This window comes from Drosophila pseudoobscura, chromosome X (assembly GCF_009870125.1).
Source record: "Drosophila pseudoobscura strain MV-25-SWS-2005 chromosome X, UCI_Dpse_MV25, whole genome shotgun sequence".
Taxonomy (NCBI): Eukaryota; Metazoa; Arthropoda; class Insecta; order Diptera; family Drosophilidae; genus Drosophila; species Drosophila pseudoobscura.
In genome coordinates, this window is record NC_046683.1 from 9,571,067 (window position 1) to 9,587,991 (window position 16,925).

The 16,925-nt window shown below is 49.4% G+C and overlaps 1 protein-coding gene across 5 annotated transcripts in view; it reads left to right on the forward strand.

The window, feature by feature from the left end:
- Positions 1-15,803, forward strand: part of Tlk (Tousled-like kinase) — a 98,115-nt gene extending 82,312 nt beyond the window's left edge. For 2 of the 5 annotated variants that reach the window (XM_015186424.2, XM_015186423.2), the window contains 7 exons: positions 10,550-12,652; positions 12,743-13,477; positions 13,562-13,740; positions 14,561-14,753; positions 14,828-15,033; positions 15,122-15,341; positions 15,422-15,803. In XM_015186424.2, coding sequence (XP_015041910.2) covers positions 10,550-12,652; positions 12,743-13,477; positions 13,562-13,740; positions 14,561-14,753; positions 14,828-15,033; positions 15,122-15,341; positions 15,422-15,682 — 3,897 coding nt within the window. In that variant the 3' untranslated portion in view covers positions 15,683-15,803. Of the gene's footprint in view, positions 1-2,231; positions 2,522-4,762; positions 5,495-8,904; positions 9,562-10,549; positions 12,653-12,742; positions 13,478-13,561; positions 13,741-14,560; positions 14,754-14,827; positions 15,034-15,121; positions 15,342-15,421 lie in introns of those variants that run through there. The other 3 variants (XM_033385284.1, XM_015186422.2, XM_002134266.3) reach the window with 3 other exon arrangements.
- The last annotated feature ends 1,122 nt before the right edge of the window (positions 15,804-16,925 follow it).

A 16,925-nucleotide genomic window follows, 5' to 3' on the forward strand; every position in this document is an offset into this window, starting at 1 on the left:
AGTGAGTGGGTCGTGTGCCAAAAGTGTATGAATTGCAGGGTGAGGCATTCCGCAGAGGGTATAGTGCCTCACCTTGTTTCAAATACACTTTGGATCATGCTCCTCTCTCTCTCTCTCTCACTCTGGCTTTTTGGCTTAGACTGGCTGTTGTTAGTGCAACATAATTAGACGCTGTCTCGCTTCTCCCACCTCCTTCGCCACTCGCTTGGATACTCCCCCCCTCCCCCTCCCTCTTGTCTTTCACCTTGCTCACCCGATGCCTACCGACCGACCGACCGACACGACCCGACCCGATCTACCCTCCCTCTCGCTCGACCACATTCTCGCTCTCTTCTTTGCATGCGTAACTTTTGTGCACTGCAGTCGGCGGCGGGACCGGGACTCTCTGTTTTTTCGCCATTGTGTTTTGTTTTAATATTCGCGGTATGTTAATTTGTTGTTTCGCTTACGTTCTCGATGCTTTTGTGCGCTCACTCGTCGTTATCGCCGCCCCAGTCCCAGTCTCAGACCCTCTGCCTCTGCCTCTACCCTCCGCCTTCGGCCAACGGCCATCGCTGCCGCCGTCGCCGCCGCCGCCGACGCGTTCGTTATCAGAAAAGCAACAGAAAAGAAACGAAACGAAATGAAAAGAAAAACAACAAAAAGCAACGGCAAAAACAAAAGGCCAACGACAAACAAAGACAAACCGATAAACGTTGAACGTCGAACGTCAAACGTCGTCGTCGTTGTCGTTGGATGTCGCATATTTTAGGCATTTGTTTCTGTTTTTGCTCTCTATCGTTTCTTTCGATCCAACACCTCCCCCCCCCCCCTCCGCCCCCTCTCTGCCGCTCCTCGGCTCGTGTCTGGTGCAAAAATTCGATTTAATTAAATCATTTTTATTATTATTTTGTGATGGCAACTAATTTTTAATTCAAATGGAATGCAAAATACGAAATTCAATTCAAAGAACTTGTCATTTGGTGCATTAAACCCTGGGAATGCGAAACGTATGCATATCTAGCGATTCCTTTTGCGAATTGTGTGGCAACTCCAGTTCAATCTTTTTGCAACACTGCACTGCATCGATTAAGTGCACAAAATGTGCCCGATAAATCTGTCAAAGAGCAGGTGGGAAAAATGTAATGAAAGCTTCTCATTCGATGGAATCTGGGAAGGCGATCTCTTTGATTCTCTAAAAATTATAGCTAATATTTTCATTAACAGTGGAATAAGGGGGGGATCTGATGTGGATTGTATTGGATTGTATTTTGGCATATATTTTGTGAATGAAAATAAATGAAAATTGTCTTTAAAGTGGGGTGGCTTGATCCGATCGAATAGATGATGGAAATTTTTGACTATTTGGCTTTCCCGATGACCTACTTGATTGAAGCAGATATCTATGGTTATTCTGTGGGATTTGTTGCTAGTATTTAACATCTTCAATAGTATTCGATTTTCGATTTTTGTTGTTGTTTTTTCTTCCGTTCTTGCGGTTTGTTTGCTGTTTCATGCTTTTGCCTTGCCCCTCTTCTCTTCTCTTCTCTTCTGTCTTCTCCTTTACTTTTGTTTCTCTATTTTGCTCTTTCTGTGGCTGTTGTTTTTTTGTGCCGATTGCTTTTGCTATTTTGTGTGTGTGTGTTTGGTTTTTTTTTTTTTCTGTCGAGGCGATGGCGACAACAGCTAAACAATTTACAATTATATATATGTACATACTTATATATGTATTTGTGTGTGTGTGTGTGTGTATTTGTTGATTGAGTCAACTTGACGACGGACTACGACACAGCGCGAGAGACAGCTCTATAGAGGCGGCCCCCTTCCACCCCCCCTCCACCAAATCATACACGCGCGCCGCCCAAAAACGAAATAACAAAAAAAAACAACAACTTTGTTTTTATACTCTGAATCTCTTTATTTGCCTTTGGCCCCCCCCCTCCCCCAACCCCCTGCCCCCTTCCCCCTGCCCAACCTGTGTGCGAGTTTTGGCTGTTATGCTGCGATTACGTCAGCTGACATTCGGGAAAGCATATGTACCAAAAAAAAAAAAAACAAATATCAAAAAACAAAAATTAAATCTAACCAAAATACATGCTAAAAAAAAAAAAGAGTGTCTGTCTGTGCATGTGTGTGTGTGTGTGTGTGTGTGTAGAAGTCCACCTAATCATTCGGTTATTTTTTATTTTATTTTTTTTTTTTGTGTCTCTGTGCGGCTCTCGGCTTTCGGGTGAAAGTTGCACAAATCAAATGGAAAAATCAACGCAAAGCGCAAACAGCAGATAGCCAGAAAAAAAAAAACCAAATAAAAGTGCAATACGAAAAACAAAAAAAAAAAAAAAATCTCCCAACTAAAATCTGAAGAGGAAAAAGAGGCCACAAAGCGAGAGAGAAAGAGAAACAGATACAATACAGAGACAGAAAGGGAGAGAAAGAGAGAGAGAGAGAGAAAAAACAACTCTACTCAAACGAGTGAAAATTTGTGTTTCGAGTTAATTGATTTTGTATTTTGTTGCTGTTTGAAAATTGAAAATATGCAAAAGTGAGTATAGAGCGAGAAGCTCCCTCTGTGCAATCCATATATAGATATACATACATATACAACACATATCCCGCACATATCATCATCACGTCATTCATCCGTACAATCCGTACGGCTGCCACCACACCACGGGTACGGTACACCATGAGTGCCATCCCAATCCCAAACCCAATCCCAGTCCCCCAACCATCGACTGGTGCGACTTCTGCCCCCCGAGAGTATATATATTGGCACGTAATTTTATTTTCGTCTTGAATTTCATTCCGTTTCATTTCGCTTAATTGATTTGCTTCATTTGCATACATACATGTGTCCAAAAGTGGAATTTATGCAGCTTTTTGGTGGGCTCTGGTCTCTGGTCTCTGGTCTCTGGCCTTGAGGCCATCTTACATTGCCACCGCCTTGGAAACGCATCCCAGCATCAGCCATCGATTCCGCTCTGCACTCCACTCCACTCCACGCCGAACGCGTGAACGGGAGCTTTTACGCGTGACAGGGGGAAGCCGAGGGGGGAATAAATGCACTAGCTGTTCTTAGCTGACTCTGCCATGCCTTGTTTTCGCGGCATTTCTGATGCAGTTTAGTGTATAGCCCTCCCAAAGGCATCGGTGCTGTCACTCCTCTGATGCATGGGGCAGTGTATAGACCGACCTCCCAAAGCCATAATCTAGTTGCAGTTGCGGCTCGAAGCCTTATATTGGGATACGCGGGTAAATGTCTCCACTCCGAAATGGTGTCTACTCTTTTTCTGTGTCCTGGCCCTTGTCTGTCTCTCCCTCTCTCTCTCTTTCTCGCATACACATAATAATGACCATTTTTGGGCCAGCACGTACATATGTACCTTCCCTTCTGCCCCTCCCCTCACTCTAGCAGCAGCAGCTATAATTAAACAACACTCGAACAAATTAATACGAGGCCAGCGGGTTTTATTGTATATTTTTTCGATTACTTTTTTTTCGTTGTTGTTTTTTGTTGATATTTCGCTGTTCATAATACAGTGTATCAATAGGGTTTTCGAACAGCGGGCAGGCTGTTTATTTGAATGAAATCTACAATAATTTTATTCCTAAACAACACCCCCTTTGAATATGTTTTATTTGCTTAAATATTTGTGCACCAACACCTATTAAATAATTCATGTCTGAAGACATAGTTAATGCACTGTGTGTGTGTGTAAAACAAAGAAGAACTGTTAACATTTTGCTATTTATTGCGGGAGGTGGGGGGGATCCACCGCTGTTCTATTCAAATGCTTTCACCGCTGTCACTGTAACTGCTTCTGATGTGGCTGTAAATGCTGCTTCGCTGCCGCCGCTACTGGGCGCCTATTAACAGCAGTGAAAATCGCAGCCAGCGGCTCTGTCGCGCAACAACAAAAAATGTGCAAGCTTTCTAATGCAGTCAGCATAAGCAGCGGCAGAAGCACAGCACAGGCACGGCACCAAAGTAGTCAGCAGAGGAGGCATCAGATCAGTCCGAGCAGCCACCAGCCAGTCATCAAAGCAGCGGTACAAGCAGAGGGACAGTAGCAGCAGCAGCAGCAGCAGCAGCGTCAGCAGCAGCGGCAGCGTCAGTGCAGTGCAGTGTGGCGGCCTTGCCAACAAGAACAAATGAGAAACATCAAGAAGACAGTGGCAGAGGCAGCGTCAGTGACAGCAGCAGCAGCAGCAGCAGAGTCATTGACAGCGGGAGGGGCAGAGAGGCATTCTAGTGGAGACAGTGGCGGGTGTCGTTTCGCGGTGTCGGCGGCGGAGGCTAAACACAAAAGTTTACTCGGTTAACACACACACACGAACAGAGGGAAAAAAAATACATACATATATATGTATTGCATATAAACGTACAAAAGTAGAGACGACGGGGTCGCGCGTACATCGACAAAAGCAGCAGCAGCCGCAGCCGCAGCAGCAGCAGCGACAGCGGCTTCGTGTTTTGTTGTTGTTTTTTTTGTTGCTGTTGTGTGTGTTGTAGATTTTTCGCCAATTTTACCTTGTCGCCGCTCTCTATCACGAAACAGTGTCGAACTTAAAGAGCGAGCAACGTGACGTGTCGTTGTTGTGTGTCGCTCGACGTCGGACAATTTTTCGCCAACTTCCTACTAAAATACAAAAAATCGAAAAAGCAGCAAAAGCAAGAGCCAAATAAGCAGCAGAAGCAAGTGCTAAAGTAGCCGCAAAGTCAAAGCCAAAAGCAAGTGCAAAAGCAAAGGCAAACGCAAAGGCAGCAGCAAAGACAAGTTTTTTTTTTCTCTGTTCATGTGCATGTGTTTCTGTGTGTGTGTGTGTGTGCCAAAACGTGCAAAAGTAAAGTGTGCAAAAATACAGCGAAAATACTAAACAAAAAGCAGACGGCACAAAATAACCAAAGTGCCAGAGAGAGAGAGGAGAGCGAGGGAGCGCCAGAGAGCGACATCGAACGAACGTGCTCTCTCTCGCTGCTGCTTGCGTGCGAGACGGAGAGCGAAGCAAACACCACACGGAATACAATACTCTCTCTCTCTCTCTCCCTCTCTATCAAACCCGAACGGGCAGCTGATTTTTGCCGGCAACTGTGTCAGCTGTTCCTCACTCTCTCGCTCTCCCCCTCCCGCTGCCCAAGGCAGGCTCTATATCTACGCTTGGTTAGGAGAGGGTGCAGTAGTGCGGAGGCATAATGGACAGGTTTTTGCTGTTATGCCGCTCTTGAAACGCATCTATGGAGCGATTATCGCTCTAACTCTGGCATTCCACGAACAAGAAGAAGACTAATAGAAGAACCGCAATACGAAAAAGGAGTCGCAAGAAGAAGCATAGATATAAAACCAGCATCATCACCATGTTGGCCTCTGCCACAACCACAACGCCCTCGGCAACTGCCGCAGCGAACGCAACGGCAACAGCAGCAGCAGCCGCTGCCGCCGCACGTAAACGCAGTCGCAGCGCCAGCAATGGCAGCAAACGCAACACAGGCGGCGGTCGCAAATTAACAAAGAGCGTGAGTGTTTGTCTTTTGGTTTTTTTTTTTTTGTTTTTTCTTCCACTCTCTTTATTTGTTTGGCTCCTCTCTTGTGCTTCCTCTTCCATCTCTCTCTCTCTGTGTGGCCCTGTCCGCTCTCTTACTCTCTGTTTACATTGCGCGCGCCTGCACGTGCTGTGGCGCTGCCGCCGTCGCGCCGTTCTGCTGATTGCTGGCGACGTTGGCATCGGTTTCTGTGCGCCCATCATTCGTTGCTCTTAACAGCACACAAATTGGGGCACAATTTCTGTTAACCCATTACAAGCGGCGCGACTCTGTCCGTGGGCTGTTGATTAACCCTCAACTAAAGACCAAAGAGAAATCGTAATTCCTTTGGAATAATTTTTATATTTGAATGCAAAAAAAAAAATAGTCTACATTTTCAACAGCAGCAGCAAACCAAACCAGTGGAAAAGCAGCGCAGCCGTAGTTGTGGATAAGCAGCAGTAGCGCCGCAGCAATGAACCGTTTAGTTTTGGTTGCGTTCATTCATTTACACCCCACACCCCACCCCTCTTCCACTAAGCCAACTCGTGCGACCGACCATTCGGCTCGCTCTTCGGGCTCGTCTGTCGTCGTTGTCGGAAGGGGGCTAAAAATAAAACGGTATGTGTGTGTGTGTGTATGAGCGCTTTTTTTTTTTGTGGGCAAAAGGCAATGAAAACGAAAATTTGCGTGACGTCTCTCGACCTTGACTCATCGACGTGAACTTAAACCATGGTAGAATTATTCAGAAGGTATGACCATACCGTTGTCGTTTTTGGTGGCCTAAGTGGATTTTCCACCCTTCTCTCTGTATATGTTGTACATGTGAACGCATGGTATGCCTCTATTAGGTGGGGAGAACTGGGCAAACATCCCATCGCAGGGGCAAGTAATTGCATAATGTCCTATCAGGGACCGTACCTTGAATAATTCTACCATGTGTTAAACGGCTACGACAGCACACGAATACGAATACGAAGACGAATACGAATACGAATATTTTGTGTGTGAGCTGTGAGCTGTGCGGTGTTGCCAGATGGGGTATGATACCGAGGCTCGATGCTCGGTTGGGGTTTGGTGTCTTGGTTCGATGGCTGTTTGAAGTCAACGTCTTTAGGGGATAACCAGTTTTTACCCACACACACACACACACATATGCAGGCGGTTGCAGATGCAAAATTGCAAGTGTGTATTGATGTGTTATCAACAAATTTTGGCAAAAACAAAAAAAAGGAAAGAAACAGGTTCGCTTTCAGCACTAGCAGCCCCCACCGCCTAGCCCTCCGAGAAAGAGAGAGAGAGAGCGAAAAACTGCAACCAACGGTTTTTTTCCTGCATCATTGGAATGCATCTCTCTCCCTCACCCGCTCTTTTGGTAGCACTTGCAATAAGAAATGCATGCGTAATGCCACACCCTCGCACAACCCTCACCCTACTCCTCCGTTATACACCAGCTCCCCCCTCACTCTTTTGAAGCATCATATGCCATGGGCGCTCTTTCGTTTCTCTTTTTCGCATGCTCTGGCATTCTCCCATCTCCATCTCCCCTTTTTTTTCGCTCTCACCCACTCGAAAGGCTGCTGCAACATAATCATCATTATAGATTTATCTCATTCACGCGCACGTGAGACGCGGAGACGTCGAAGCGAAGCGAAGCAAGAGCCAGGCAGGGCCCAAAATTAAGTCGTCGTCGTCGTCGCTTGTCGCACTTCTCTGCTGCTCTGCTGCCCCGCTGCCCCTCTTCCTAGCTTTGTCCTATCCCACACTCATTTTTTTTTTTCTTTTTTTCTCCGGCCTGCTCTCCGATTCCCCCACTCAGTCTCTTTTATACACTGCTGGCTGTGCTCCCATTCACCCCCCCTCTGTCTCTCTCTAGGCTGTTGTCCACCGCCCTCCCTCTTCATTCCATCTGCGGCTTGTTATACCCTTTGCCAAAGAGAAGGTATTTTAATTTCAAACAGATGTTTGCAACGCAGAAACAGAAGCATTCTGAGACGCGAAAAATCGTATCCAATACTGAGTGGCGTGGAGTGGAGTGGAGGGGGGGCCTGTTACCTGTTTACGGAGTGGCGCTAGTGGCGTCGCACCTCCTCCCTTTGGTCTGTTTATTGGGTATCGATTACCAAAAATAAACAATAAACATTCGACTTTGGTTGAAGTTTTTGCCAGTGCGTTTGTTTGGTCTAGCTTTTAAAATAAACAGCTGCTCAGGATCTTCGAGAATTTCATAGCCATGTGGAAAGAAGATCATAAGAGAAAGTCCTGCAAGGCGGTCTGAAATTTAATTTAAGGTATTTAATATAATTGGGCAGAAGAAAACTATTTTGGGAGGGTGTACGAATAATTGTTGGGTTGAGTGTGTTGATACTGCTTCTACTTTTTTTTCCCCATTTAAAATGGAATTCCTTTTGATTTCTTGTTGTTTGTGCACTGCTGCTGCTGCCTGGCTGGCTGGCTGGCCCCGCTGTCAGCGTCAGCGTCAGCTTCAGCGCCGATGCTCGCGAATTGACAAAGACGCCGGCTGGCTTCGCCTGGCCTGGGCCTTGTTGGCAGCTCTGCCAGCACGCAGCTGCTGCTGCTTGTTGGAAGTTGGACAGAGGAAGAAGGAGAATCGGCCGCAGCCGCAGTGACGCGACGCCATGCGACGCAGCGCAGCGGGAAGGCAGCAACTACAAATACGAATAGTTGTTGTAGTTTGCTTTCGCTGTTGTTTTTGGTTGGGCGCGCGCGCGGAAGTCGCAGCGAAAATATTTATCAAAAGCGTCAGAGCAACAAGAAGAAGAAGAAGAAGCAGCAGCAGCAGGAGGAGAGAAAGAGCGAAACGGCAAGAAGAAGAAGAAACACCAGTGGTAGTGTCAGAAGAGCGAAACGAAACGAAACGAAACGAAGCTACGGCAGCGTTTGTCAATCGGATTAATTTTTATTGTACTTTTCTTTAGGCGGCTGCCTGGGTTTTTTCTTTTTTTGCAAATGAGCGAAAAGTGCTCGTGTACGTACTCTTGCTTGCCATCGGCTCGCTTCGGCTTCGGCCCGCTCTCTCACACTCGCTCATTCGTTCGTTTGTTGCCTAACAACAAAACTGCTCTTTTGCTCTCTCTCTCTCTCTCTCCCGCTGGGTTTGTTTGCGAGATTGCTCTCCCTGCTGTTGTTGGACTCTCTCTACGAAAGTGCTCTCCCGTTGGTTTCTTATTTTGTGACACAAAGAGCTCGATAGAGCAAAATAAGAAGCTCGAAGAGCGGGAATGCGAATGCAATACTTTACATACAAACACCTCTCGCTCCCTCTTTGCAGTTGTCGTATATCACTCTGGCAAATAGCAAAAAAAAAAAATACAAAAAAAAAATTACTCCCGAGACTCACGTCGAGACATCATCCGTCGTCGTCGTCGTCGCCATCGTCATCGTCATCGTTCCGTTCCGTTCCGTTGTATATTTTGTTTCCCCGTCTGTTCCCCGTTTGCCACTCGGGCTGTCTGTTTGTGTGTGTATGTGTGCGCCGCATTTTATTGCTCTCGCTCTTTTGTGTTGTTCGTTCCCTTTTCACCTTCTTTCCATCGGCTTGCCCGTGCCGTGGCGCGCCGCTCTGTCCACTGTGTCTCTGTCTCTGTCGTCACCGTCCCCCCGACTGTGCTACAAATACGCGTATAACAATTTCTGTGGTGTGTGGTGCAAAAATAAAGAAAAAGTGAAACAAATGAAAATTATACACAACTCGCGGAGCTCCCTGGCGCGCATAGATTTATATGTGAATAAAACATAAACTAAATGAGCGGCGTTCCATATAGTCGTCGTTGTGGTGGGGCGTGGGGAATCGGCATCGGCAGCGGAATCGGAATCGGAATCGAGAGAGAGTGCGAAGAAAAGAAAAAAAAGAGTGCATAAAGAAACAGCAACGAGTGTAGCAGAAGAAGAAGATGAAACGGCAATAAATGTGATCAAATTGTAATAGAATGTGAAAATACAAATACAAATACACACACACATACGCACTCATACAACCCATACACACACACACAGGGCCACGTATGTGTGTGCAGAATAATATGCGGCGCTTAAAAAAGGTGAACGGCATTTTGTGGTTGTCTCTAAAAACAAAAAGCAAAAAGAAAAAAGGCAAAATCCAACGAAAAAAAACTACAGAAACAAAAATAAAAAGAGTGAAAAAGGGAGAGAGAGAGAGAGAGAGAGGGAGTGTGTGTGTGTGTGTGCGAGAGAGTTTAAAAAGAGAGAAAAAACAAATGTGTTTAAACAAATGCAAAAAGCAGTGGAAAAAAGCAAAACATTGTGAAGATTAAATTGTGAATTTAATTAAATGAAAACATTCTTTTTTTGCTGTGCTTGGTAGCCATTTTCTCATTTTTCTCGACTTAAGTTTTTCCACACGTCTAATTTTCGGTTTTCGTTTCATGGGATTTTGTGTGTGTGCGAGTGTGTGTGTGAGTGTGTGGTTTTCATTGTCTTTGCGCCTTTGCTTTTTGATAAAACATTACACGGGCGCACACGAAAACACACACACACACATCCATAGACGGGCACACTGACACTCGGACTCGGGCCATCATCCATTGCATTGCGGTCTCTCTCGCTCTCTCGCATGCCGCCTCACAAAAACATTCGCTCTCTCCATCTCTCTCTCTCTCTCTGTCTCTCATTCGCTTATTTTGCACATTTTCCTTTTGGGCTGCTGCTGCTGCTGCTGCTGGGGGTTGCCACCCTGTTGGGGATTCAGTGTGCGGTGGCAGCGCTCTCTCTCCGCGAACCAGCAGATCAAAACAAAAGCCCGCAGCAGCCCGACTGGTGGGCAGTGTTGCAAAGCGCAGTGTTGGGTGGCAGAGTGCGAGTTTGGATCTCTCCATCATCATCATCTCTCCCCTCTCTATCGATAGGCACAAAGAAAATGAAAGATTTCGATCGATTGTGCAAATTATTTGTACTATAATTAAGTGGTTTTTTTTTATTGTATTTATTGTAATATCGTTGTTGTTGTCGTTTATTGTGTTTGCCTTTCGGAATGTGTAATGTAATGCAATGCTCTTTAATCTCTTGCAGATGTCCGCTGGCGCGCAATTGCAGATGGCCCCACAGAACACTTCGACCCTAAGCCACCATCATCCCAACCAGCAGCCGCAGCAGCAGCCCCAACAGCAGCTGCAGCAGCAGCAGCAGCAGGCCCCACAGCAACAGCAACAGCAGGCTCCTCCCCAGCAACAGCAGCAGCAGCACTTTGCCAATCATCACAGCTCGCAACAGCAACAGCAGACGCAACAGGAGCAACAGAATCCCCAGCAGCAGCAGCAGCAGCAACAGCAGCAGATCCTGTCGCAGCCACACCTACAGATCCTGCAGAAGCATCAGCATCAACTGCTGCCCCCACACCAGCTGCACCAGCAGCAACAGCAACAACAGCAGCAGCAGCAGCATTTCCACCAGCAATCGTTGAGCCTGCACCAGCAACACCAGCAGCAACATCAGGTGGCAGCGGCAGCAGCGGCTGGGGGCAGCAGCAATCCCGACTCGAATATGAGCACTGGCTCCTCGCACAGCGAGAAGGATGTCAACGATATTCTGGCCGGAGGAGCAGGAGCCGCAGCAGCGGCAGCAGCAGCGGCGGCGGCGGCGGCGGCGGGCATCGGTATGTCGGTGCCGCAGTGCCCCAGTTTTCCACCGACCCTAGGGATGCAGCACTCGAACAACGGTGGCGTTGGTGGCGTTGGCGGCGTTGGTGGAGCCAATGACATGTACATAACGACGGCGACGGCGACCACCACGCCGGTGAAGCCGCGCACGCCAGCCGAGCGGAAGCGCAAACGGAAGATGCCGCACAATGCGGAGGATGCGAGTGGTGCGGGCGGCGGCGGTGGTTCGGGCGGAGCCGTGAACAACAGCAGCGGGCTGGGGGGAGGCCTGAAGGGCAAGTCCCTGCCCTTTCGTGATATGCCCAAGGTGACCATGAGCCTCGGTCTCGGCGAGCGCCTCAGTGGGACGGGCGTTTCGGGCGGCGCCGGAGGCGTCTCCAGTGGAGCCGGCGTCGGCGGTGGCAGCTCCAGCTCTGGCACAGGAGCGGGCGGCAAGAGTGCGCGCCTCATGCTCACCGGCAACGACAACAAGAAGATCAACGACTACTTCAACAAACAGCAGTCGGGCGTTGGAGTGGGCGTAGGAGTGGGCGTGGGCGTTGGCGTCGGAGTCGGAGGAGTGGGCGTTGGAGCGGGCGGCAACTCGGCGACCCTACGCGGCACCCACACCGGCAGCAAGTCACCCTCATCCGCCCAGCAGCAGCAGCAACAGCAGACCACCCAACAGCAACAGCCGACGGTGTCCGTTGCCTCGGGAGGAGTGCCCGCCTCCAGTGTCCAGGTGCAGGTGCAGACCAGCCAGGTGCAAACGAGCAGCGCATACTCCCTGTATCCCGCTAGTCCACAGACGCAGGTGGCGCCCAGCCAAGTGCAGCAGCAGCAGCAGCAGACCGGAGCGGACTTCCACTACGTCAACTCCGGCAAGCAGCAGCAACAGCAGCAGCAACGCCAGCAGCAGCAGCAGCCACAGACTTCCAATCAAATGGTTCCTTCGCACGTGGTCGTCGGCCTGGGGCATGCCCTCAGTCTGGCCTCCATCCAGCCGCCCCTCATCCAGACGCAGTCGCAGTCGGCCCAAACCCAACAGCAACAGCAGCAGCAGCAGCAGCTCGGGCCGCCCGCCACATCGACGGCCAGCGGGCCCGGCGGAGTGGCCGTTGTGGCCTCACATCCCCACCAGCTCAGCTCTCTGGGCGTCGGCGGTATGGGCGTGGGCGTTAGTGTGGGCGTGGGTCCGCCCTTGCCGCCGCCGATGCCCGCCACAATCACGTACAGCAAGGCAACGCAGACGGAGGTGTCGCTGCACGAGCTGCAGGAGCGGGAGGCGGAGCACGAGACCGGGAAGGTGAAGCTGGACGAGATGACAAGACTGTCGGACGAGCAGAAGTGCCAGATACTGGGTAACCAGAAGACGATCGACCAGCACAAGTCGCACATTGCCAAGTGCATCGATGTCGTGAAGAAGCTGCTGAAGGAGAAGAGCAGCATCGAGAAGAAGGAGGCGCGCCAGAAGTGCATGCAGAATCGCCTGCGGCTGGGACAGTTTGTTACACAGCGTGTGGGTGCCACATTCCAGGTGAGTATCCCCCCCCACCCGCGTCTACTGATCTCTTCTTCAGTTTCTAATGCCCTCTCTCTCTTCCTCTTCCTTCTTTTCTTCCTGCAGGAGAACTGGACGGACGGTTATGCGTTCCAGGAGCTGAGCCGACGGCAGGAGGAGATCACCGCCGAACGCGAGGAGATCGACCGCCAGAAGAAGCAGCTGATGAAGAAGCGTCCGGCGGAGTCCGGACGCAAGCGGAACAACCAGAACAGCAACCAGAACAACCAGCAGCAGCAGAATTCCAATTCCAATGATTCCTCCCAGCTCACGGGCGGCGGTGGCCCCGGCGGCAGTGATCGCCTCGGTGGCGGTGGCGGTGCCGCTGGCAGCGTTGACAGCGGAATGGGTGGCCAAAATTCGGGCGCTCTCGGTGGCTCCGGTGCCGGTGGTGTCGGCGGTGGCGGCGGCGGAGGTGGCGGCGGCAGCGGACGCGGCCTCTCGCGCTCCAATTCGACGCAGGCCAACCAGGCGCAGCTCCTGCACAACGGCGGCGGCGGGTCTGGTGGCAATGTCGGCGGCAATAGCGGCGTGGGTGATCGCCTCTCGGACCGCGGCGGCGGAGGCGGCCTTGGGGGCAACGACAGCGGCAGCTGTTCCGATTCGGGGACGTTCCTCAAGCCCGATCCCGTCTCGGGGGCCTACACAGCGCAGGAGTACTACGAATACGATGAGATCCTCAAGCTGCGACAGAACGCCCTCAAAAAGGAGGACGCCGATCTGCAGCTGGAGATGGAGAAGCTCGAGCGGGAGCGTAACCTTCACATACGTGAACTCAAGCGGATTCTCAACGAGGATCAGGTAACTCGGGTTGTTCCTTCTCTCTCTTTCTTTGGCTCCTATCTGGTTCCTGTCTAACGAGTCTCTTCGCTGTTTCTCCTGCAGTCCCGCTTCAACAATCATCCCGTGCTGAACGATCGATATCTGCTGTTGATGCTGCTGGGCAAGGGCGGCTTCTCCGAGGTGCACAAGGCCTTCGACCTCAAGGAGCAACGCTATGTCGCATGTAAGGTGCACCAATTAAACAAGGATTGGAAGGAGGATAAGAAAGCTAATTATATCAAGTGAGTAGTGAGAGAGTGAGTGGCAAGGCAAGGCCTCACGCGCGAGAGAGCCAAGCAGAAGAGACCGAGAAGAGCACAGAGCACAGAGCAGGGCAGGAGTATAGCAATAGGAGAAAAGAAGAGCAGTATAGATACGTAGATACGAGTAGATTCAGCAGGCCAGACTCCGATCAGACGAGGGCTCCTCCTGCAATGCTTTCGGCCGCCCCCGAAGCTGCGGGCGATAAGGAGGAGACCTTCTGTCCAGCATCGATTCATTGTGTATGTCCGTTCTAGAAGGAAAGCAAACTTTATCAAAGGGCATCCATCGATGGGACTCGAGTAACGGCCAAAAATTGTGGAGAACGGTGGAATATTGGGCTGCTTTTCGGGGATAGTTCAAAAGCAAGATCATCCAGACTGGCACAAGGACGGACGAAGGACTCTTGATAAATCTGCATTAGAGGATTTTTGAAGGATTAGATGCAAAACCCATGTCCCCAACCACCTCGCCACACCTCCAGGAGGCCCACTGTTGCCCCCCGACGAAAGCGCCGTAGATGTTTATGGGGGACTCCCCGTTTTGGGAGACTGCTTTGGAGGGTACTTTCCGGTTTCCGATAGTTTCAGAGTCTGCGGGAAGGATTTGATTTGCTGTGAAACATAAGCATAAGAAGTTCCCATAAGTGAAAGGGGAACAGAATTAGAAGAATTCATTTTTTGGGGGGACACGGGAGTATACCATTTACAGGCTATATCTGTGTACTAATGTCTCGTCTCGTTTCTGTTAATTTCCCCACTCATCTCGATCTCTGCATCTCTGCATCCTTGCGTTAATCAGACACGCCCTGCGGGAATACAACATCCACAAGGCACTGGATCATCCTCGCGTCGTGAAGCTCTATGATGTGTTCGAGATCGATGCGAATTCCTTTTGCACCGTACTCGAGTACTGCGATGGCCACGATCTGGACTTTTATCTGAAGCAACATAAGACTATACCCGAGCGTGAAGCGCGCTCGATAATAATGCAGGTGAGTAGAAGGCAGGGCATGGCGTGTAGCGTGTTGGAGTGGACAGTGCTTGAGGTTAATTTTTTGTCTCGTAGGTTGTATCTGCACTCAAGTATCTGAATGAGATTAAGCCACCGGTCATCCATTACGATCTGAAGCCCGGCAATATACTACTGACCGAAGGTAATGTCTGTGGCGAGATCAAGATCACCGACTTTGGCCTGTCCAAGGTGATGGATGACGAGAACTATAATCCAGATCATGGCATGGATCTAACCTCCCAGGGAGCGGGCACCTATTGGTACGTACTCTTGCTTGCTTTCTAGCTTCTATTCTCAATTGATTCGAGTACTCATTTGTATCCTGCATCTTGTTGTGTTTGTGTTTAGGTATTTGCCACCCGAATGCTTTGTCGTTGGCAAAAATCCACCGAAAATCTCATCAAAAGTTGATGTATGGAGTGTTGGTGTGATATTCTATCAGTGTCTGTACGGAAAGAAGCCATTCGGGCATAATCAGTCGCAGGCCACCATCCTGGAGGAGAATACCATACTGAAAGCCACCGAAGTGCAGTTCTCCAATAAGCCAACTGTTTCGAATGAGGCAAAGGTATGCGCTTGACGAGCATAGAATATTTAATATCCCCTATACTCTATACTCTATACTCAATTCTATATTTTCTCCCTTAGAGCTTCATACGTGGATGTTTGGCGTATCGTAAAGAGGATCGCATGGATGTGTTTGCATTGGCAAGACACGAGTATATCCAGCCACCGATACCGAAGCATGGCAGGGGATCACTCAATCAGCAGCAGCAGGCGCAGCAGCAGCAACAGCAGCAGCAGCAGCAACAGCAGCAACAGTCATCGACATCGCAGGCCAATTCAACAGGCCAGACCTCGTTCTCAGCCCACATGTTTGGCAACATGAATCAGTCCAGCTCATCCTAGCTGCCAACTAAACGCAATTCCAATTCATAATTCGCCGCCGCCGCCGCAGCAGCCACAGTCGCACAACAACAACAACAACAACAACAGCAGCAACAGCAGCAACAGTTGCAACAGCTGCAACTGCAACAGCAACAGCAGCAGAATCAACAACAACAACAGCAACAGCAACAGCAGCAGCAACATTCACTAGCAGCACTAGCACCAGTAATACCAGTAGCAAATACACTACAACTACAACTACAGCACCATCATCAGCATCACCACAGCCACAGCCACAACCATCTCCATAATCAGCATCAACATCAGCAACATCAGAATCAGAATCAACAACAACAACTCCATCATCAACAACAACAACAACAACATCACCAACAACCCCAACAACAACATCATCAGCTACTAAACTGTAGCAGCAGCAACTATGCGGCTTCGCTGCTCGACGCGGCGGCCTATTGCTATGAGACTGTGATGGATGCGGGCGGATGCGGCGGCCACTATACCACAAACACAACAAAGCAAACGCTGCCCGCCATGGCTGCCGCCATGTCAGTGGTGGCCAATGCCACATGCACATCCACATCGATGACAACGGGCATGGGTCTGGGACTGGGATTGATGAGCACGACAACGTGCACGGGCACGGGCACCGGTACGGGCACGAGTACGGGCATGGGCGCAAGTACCGGAGCGGAGGCGACATCACCGCGCGCCTATCAAGGAAAATACAAGCGATGGCAGCAGCAGCAGTTGCAGCAGCAGGCCCAGTTGCAGCAGCAACAACAGATGCTGCTGCTGCAGCAAGAGCTGCTCTAAAGGAGCCGGCGAGAGGAGAAGGAAAAGAGAGAGGCTGCTGCTGGTGTGCGCCACACTGCCAATGCAATGCTTTGTTGTTGCTGCTGCTGCGATGGAGAAACTATTACTAAATATATATATATATATATGTATATATATAGCAGAAAAAGCAGAATAGAAACCGGAGGATGGAACACAGGAACAACAGCCAGAGACGGATGACGAGAAGGAGGAGGAGGAGGAGGGTTCAGTTCAGTTCATCCTTTCGAGGAATATTTCCAGAGCAAGTCGCAAACAAAAACAAAACAAACAACAACAAAAAACAACTGCAAAATGCGAAAGCAAAAACAAAAACAAAAACTTAATATAAAGAAACTATATATAAATATATATATATATACGTGAATATATATATATATATATATTAAATGTGATAAACAAGCGTAAAGCA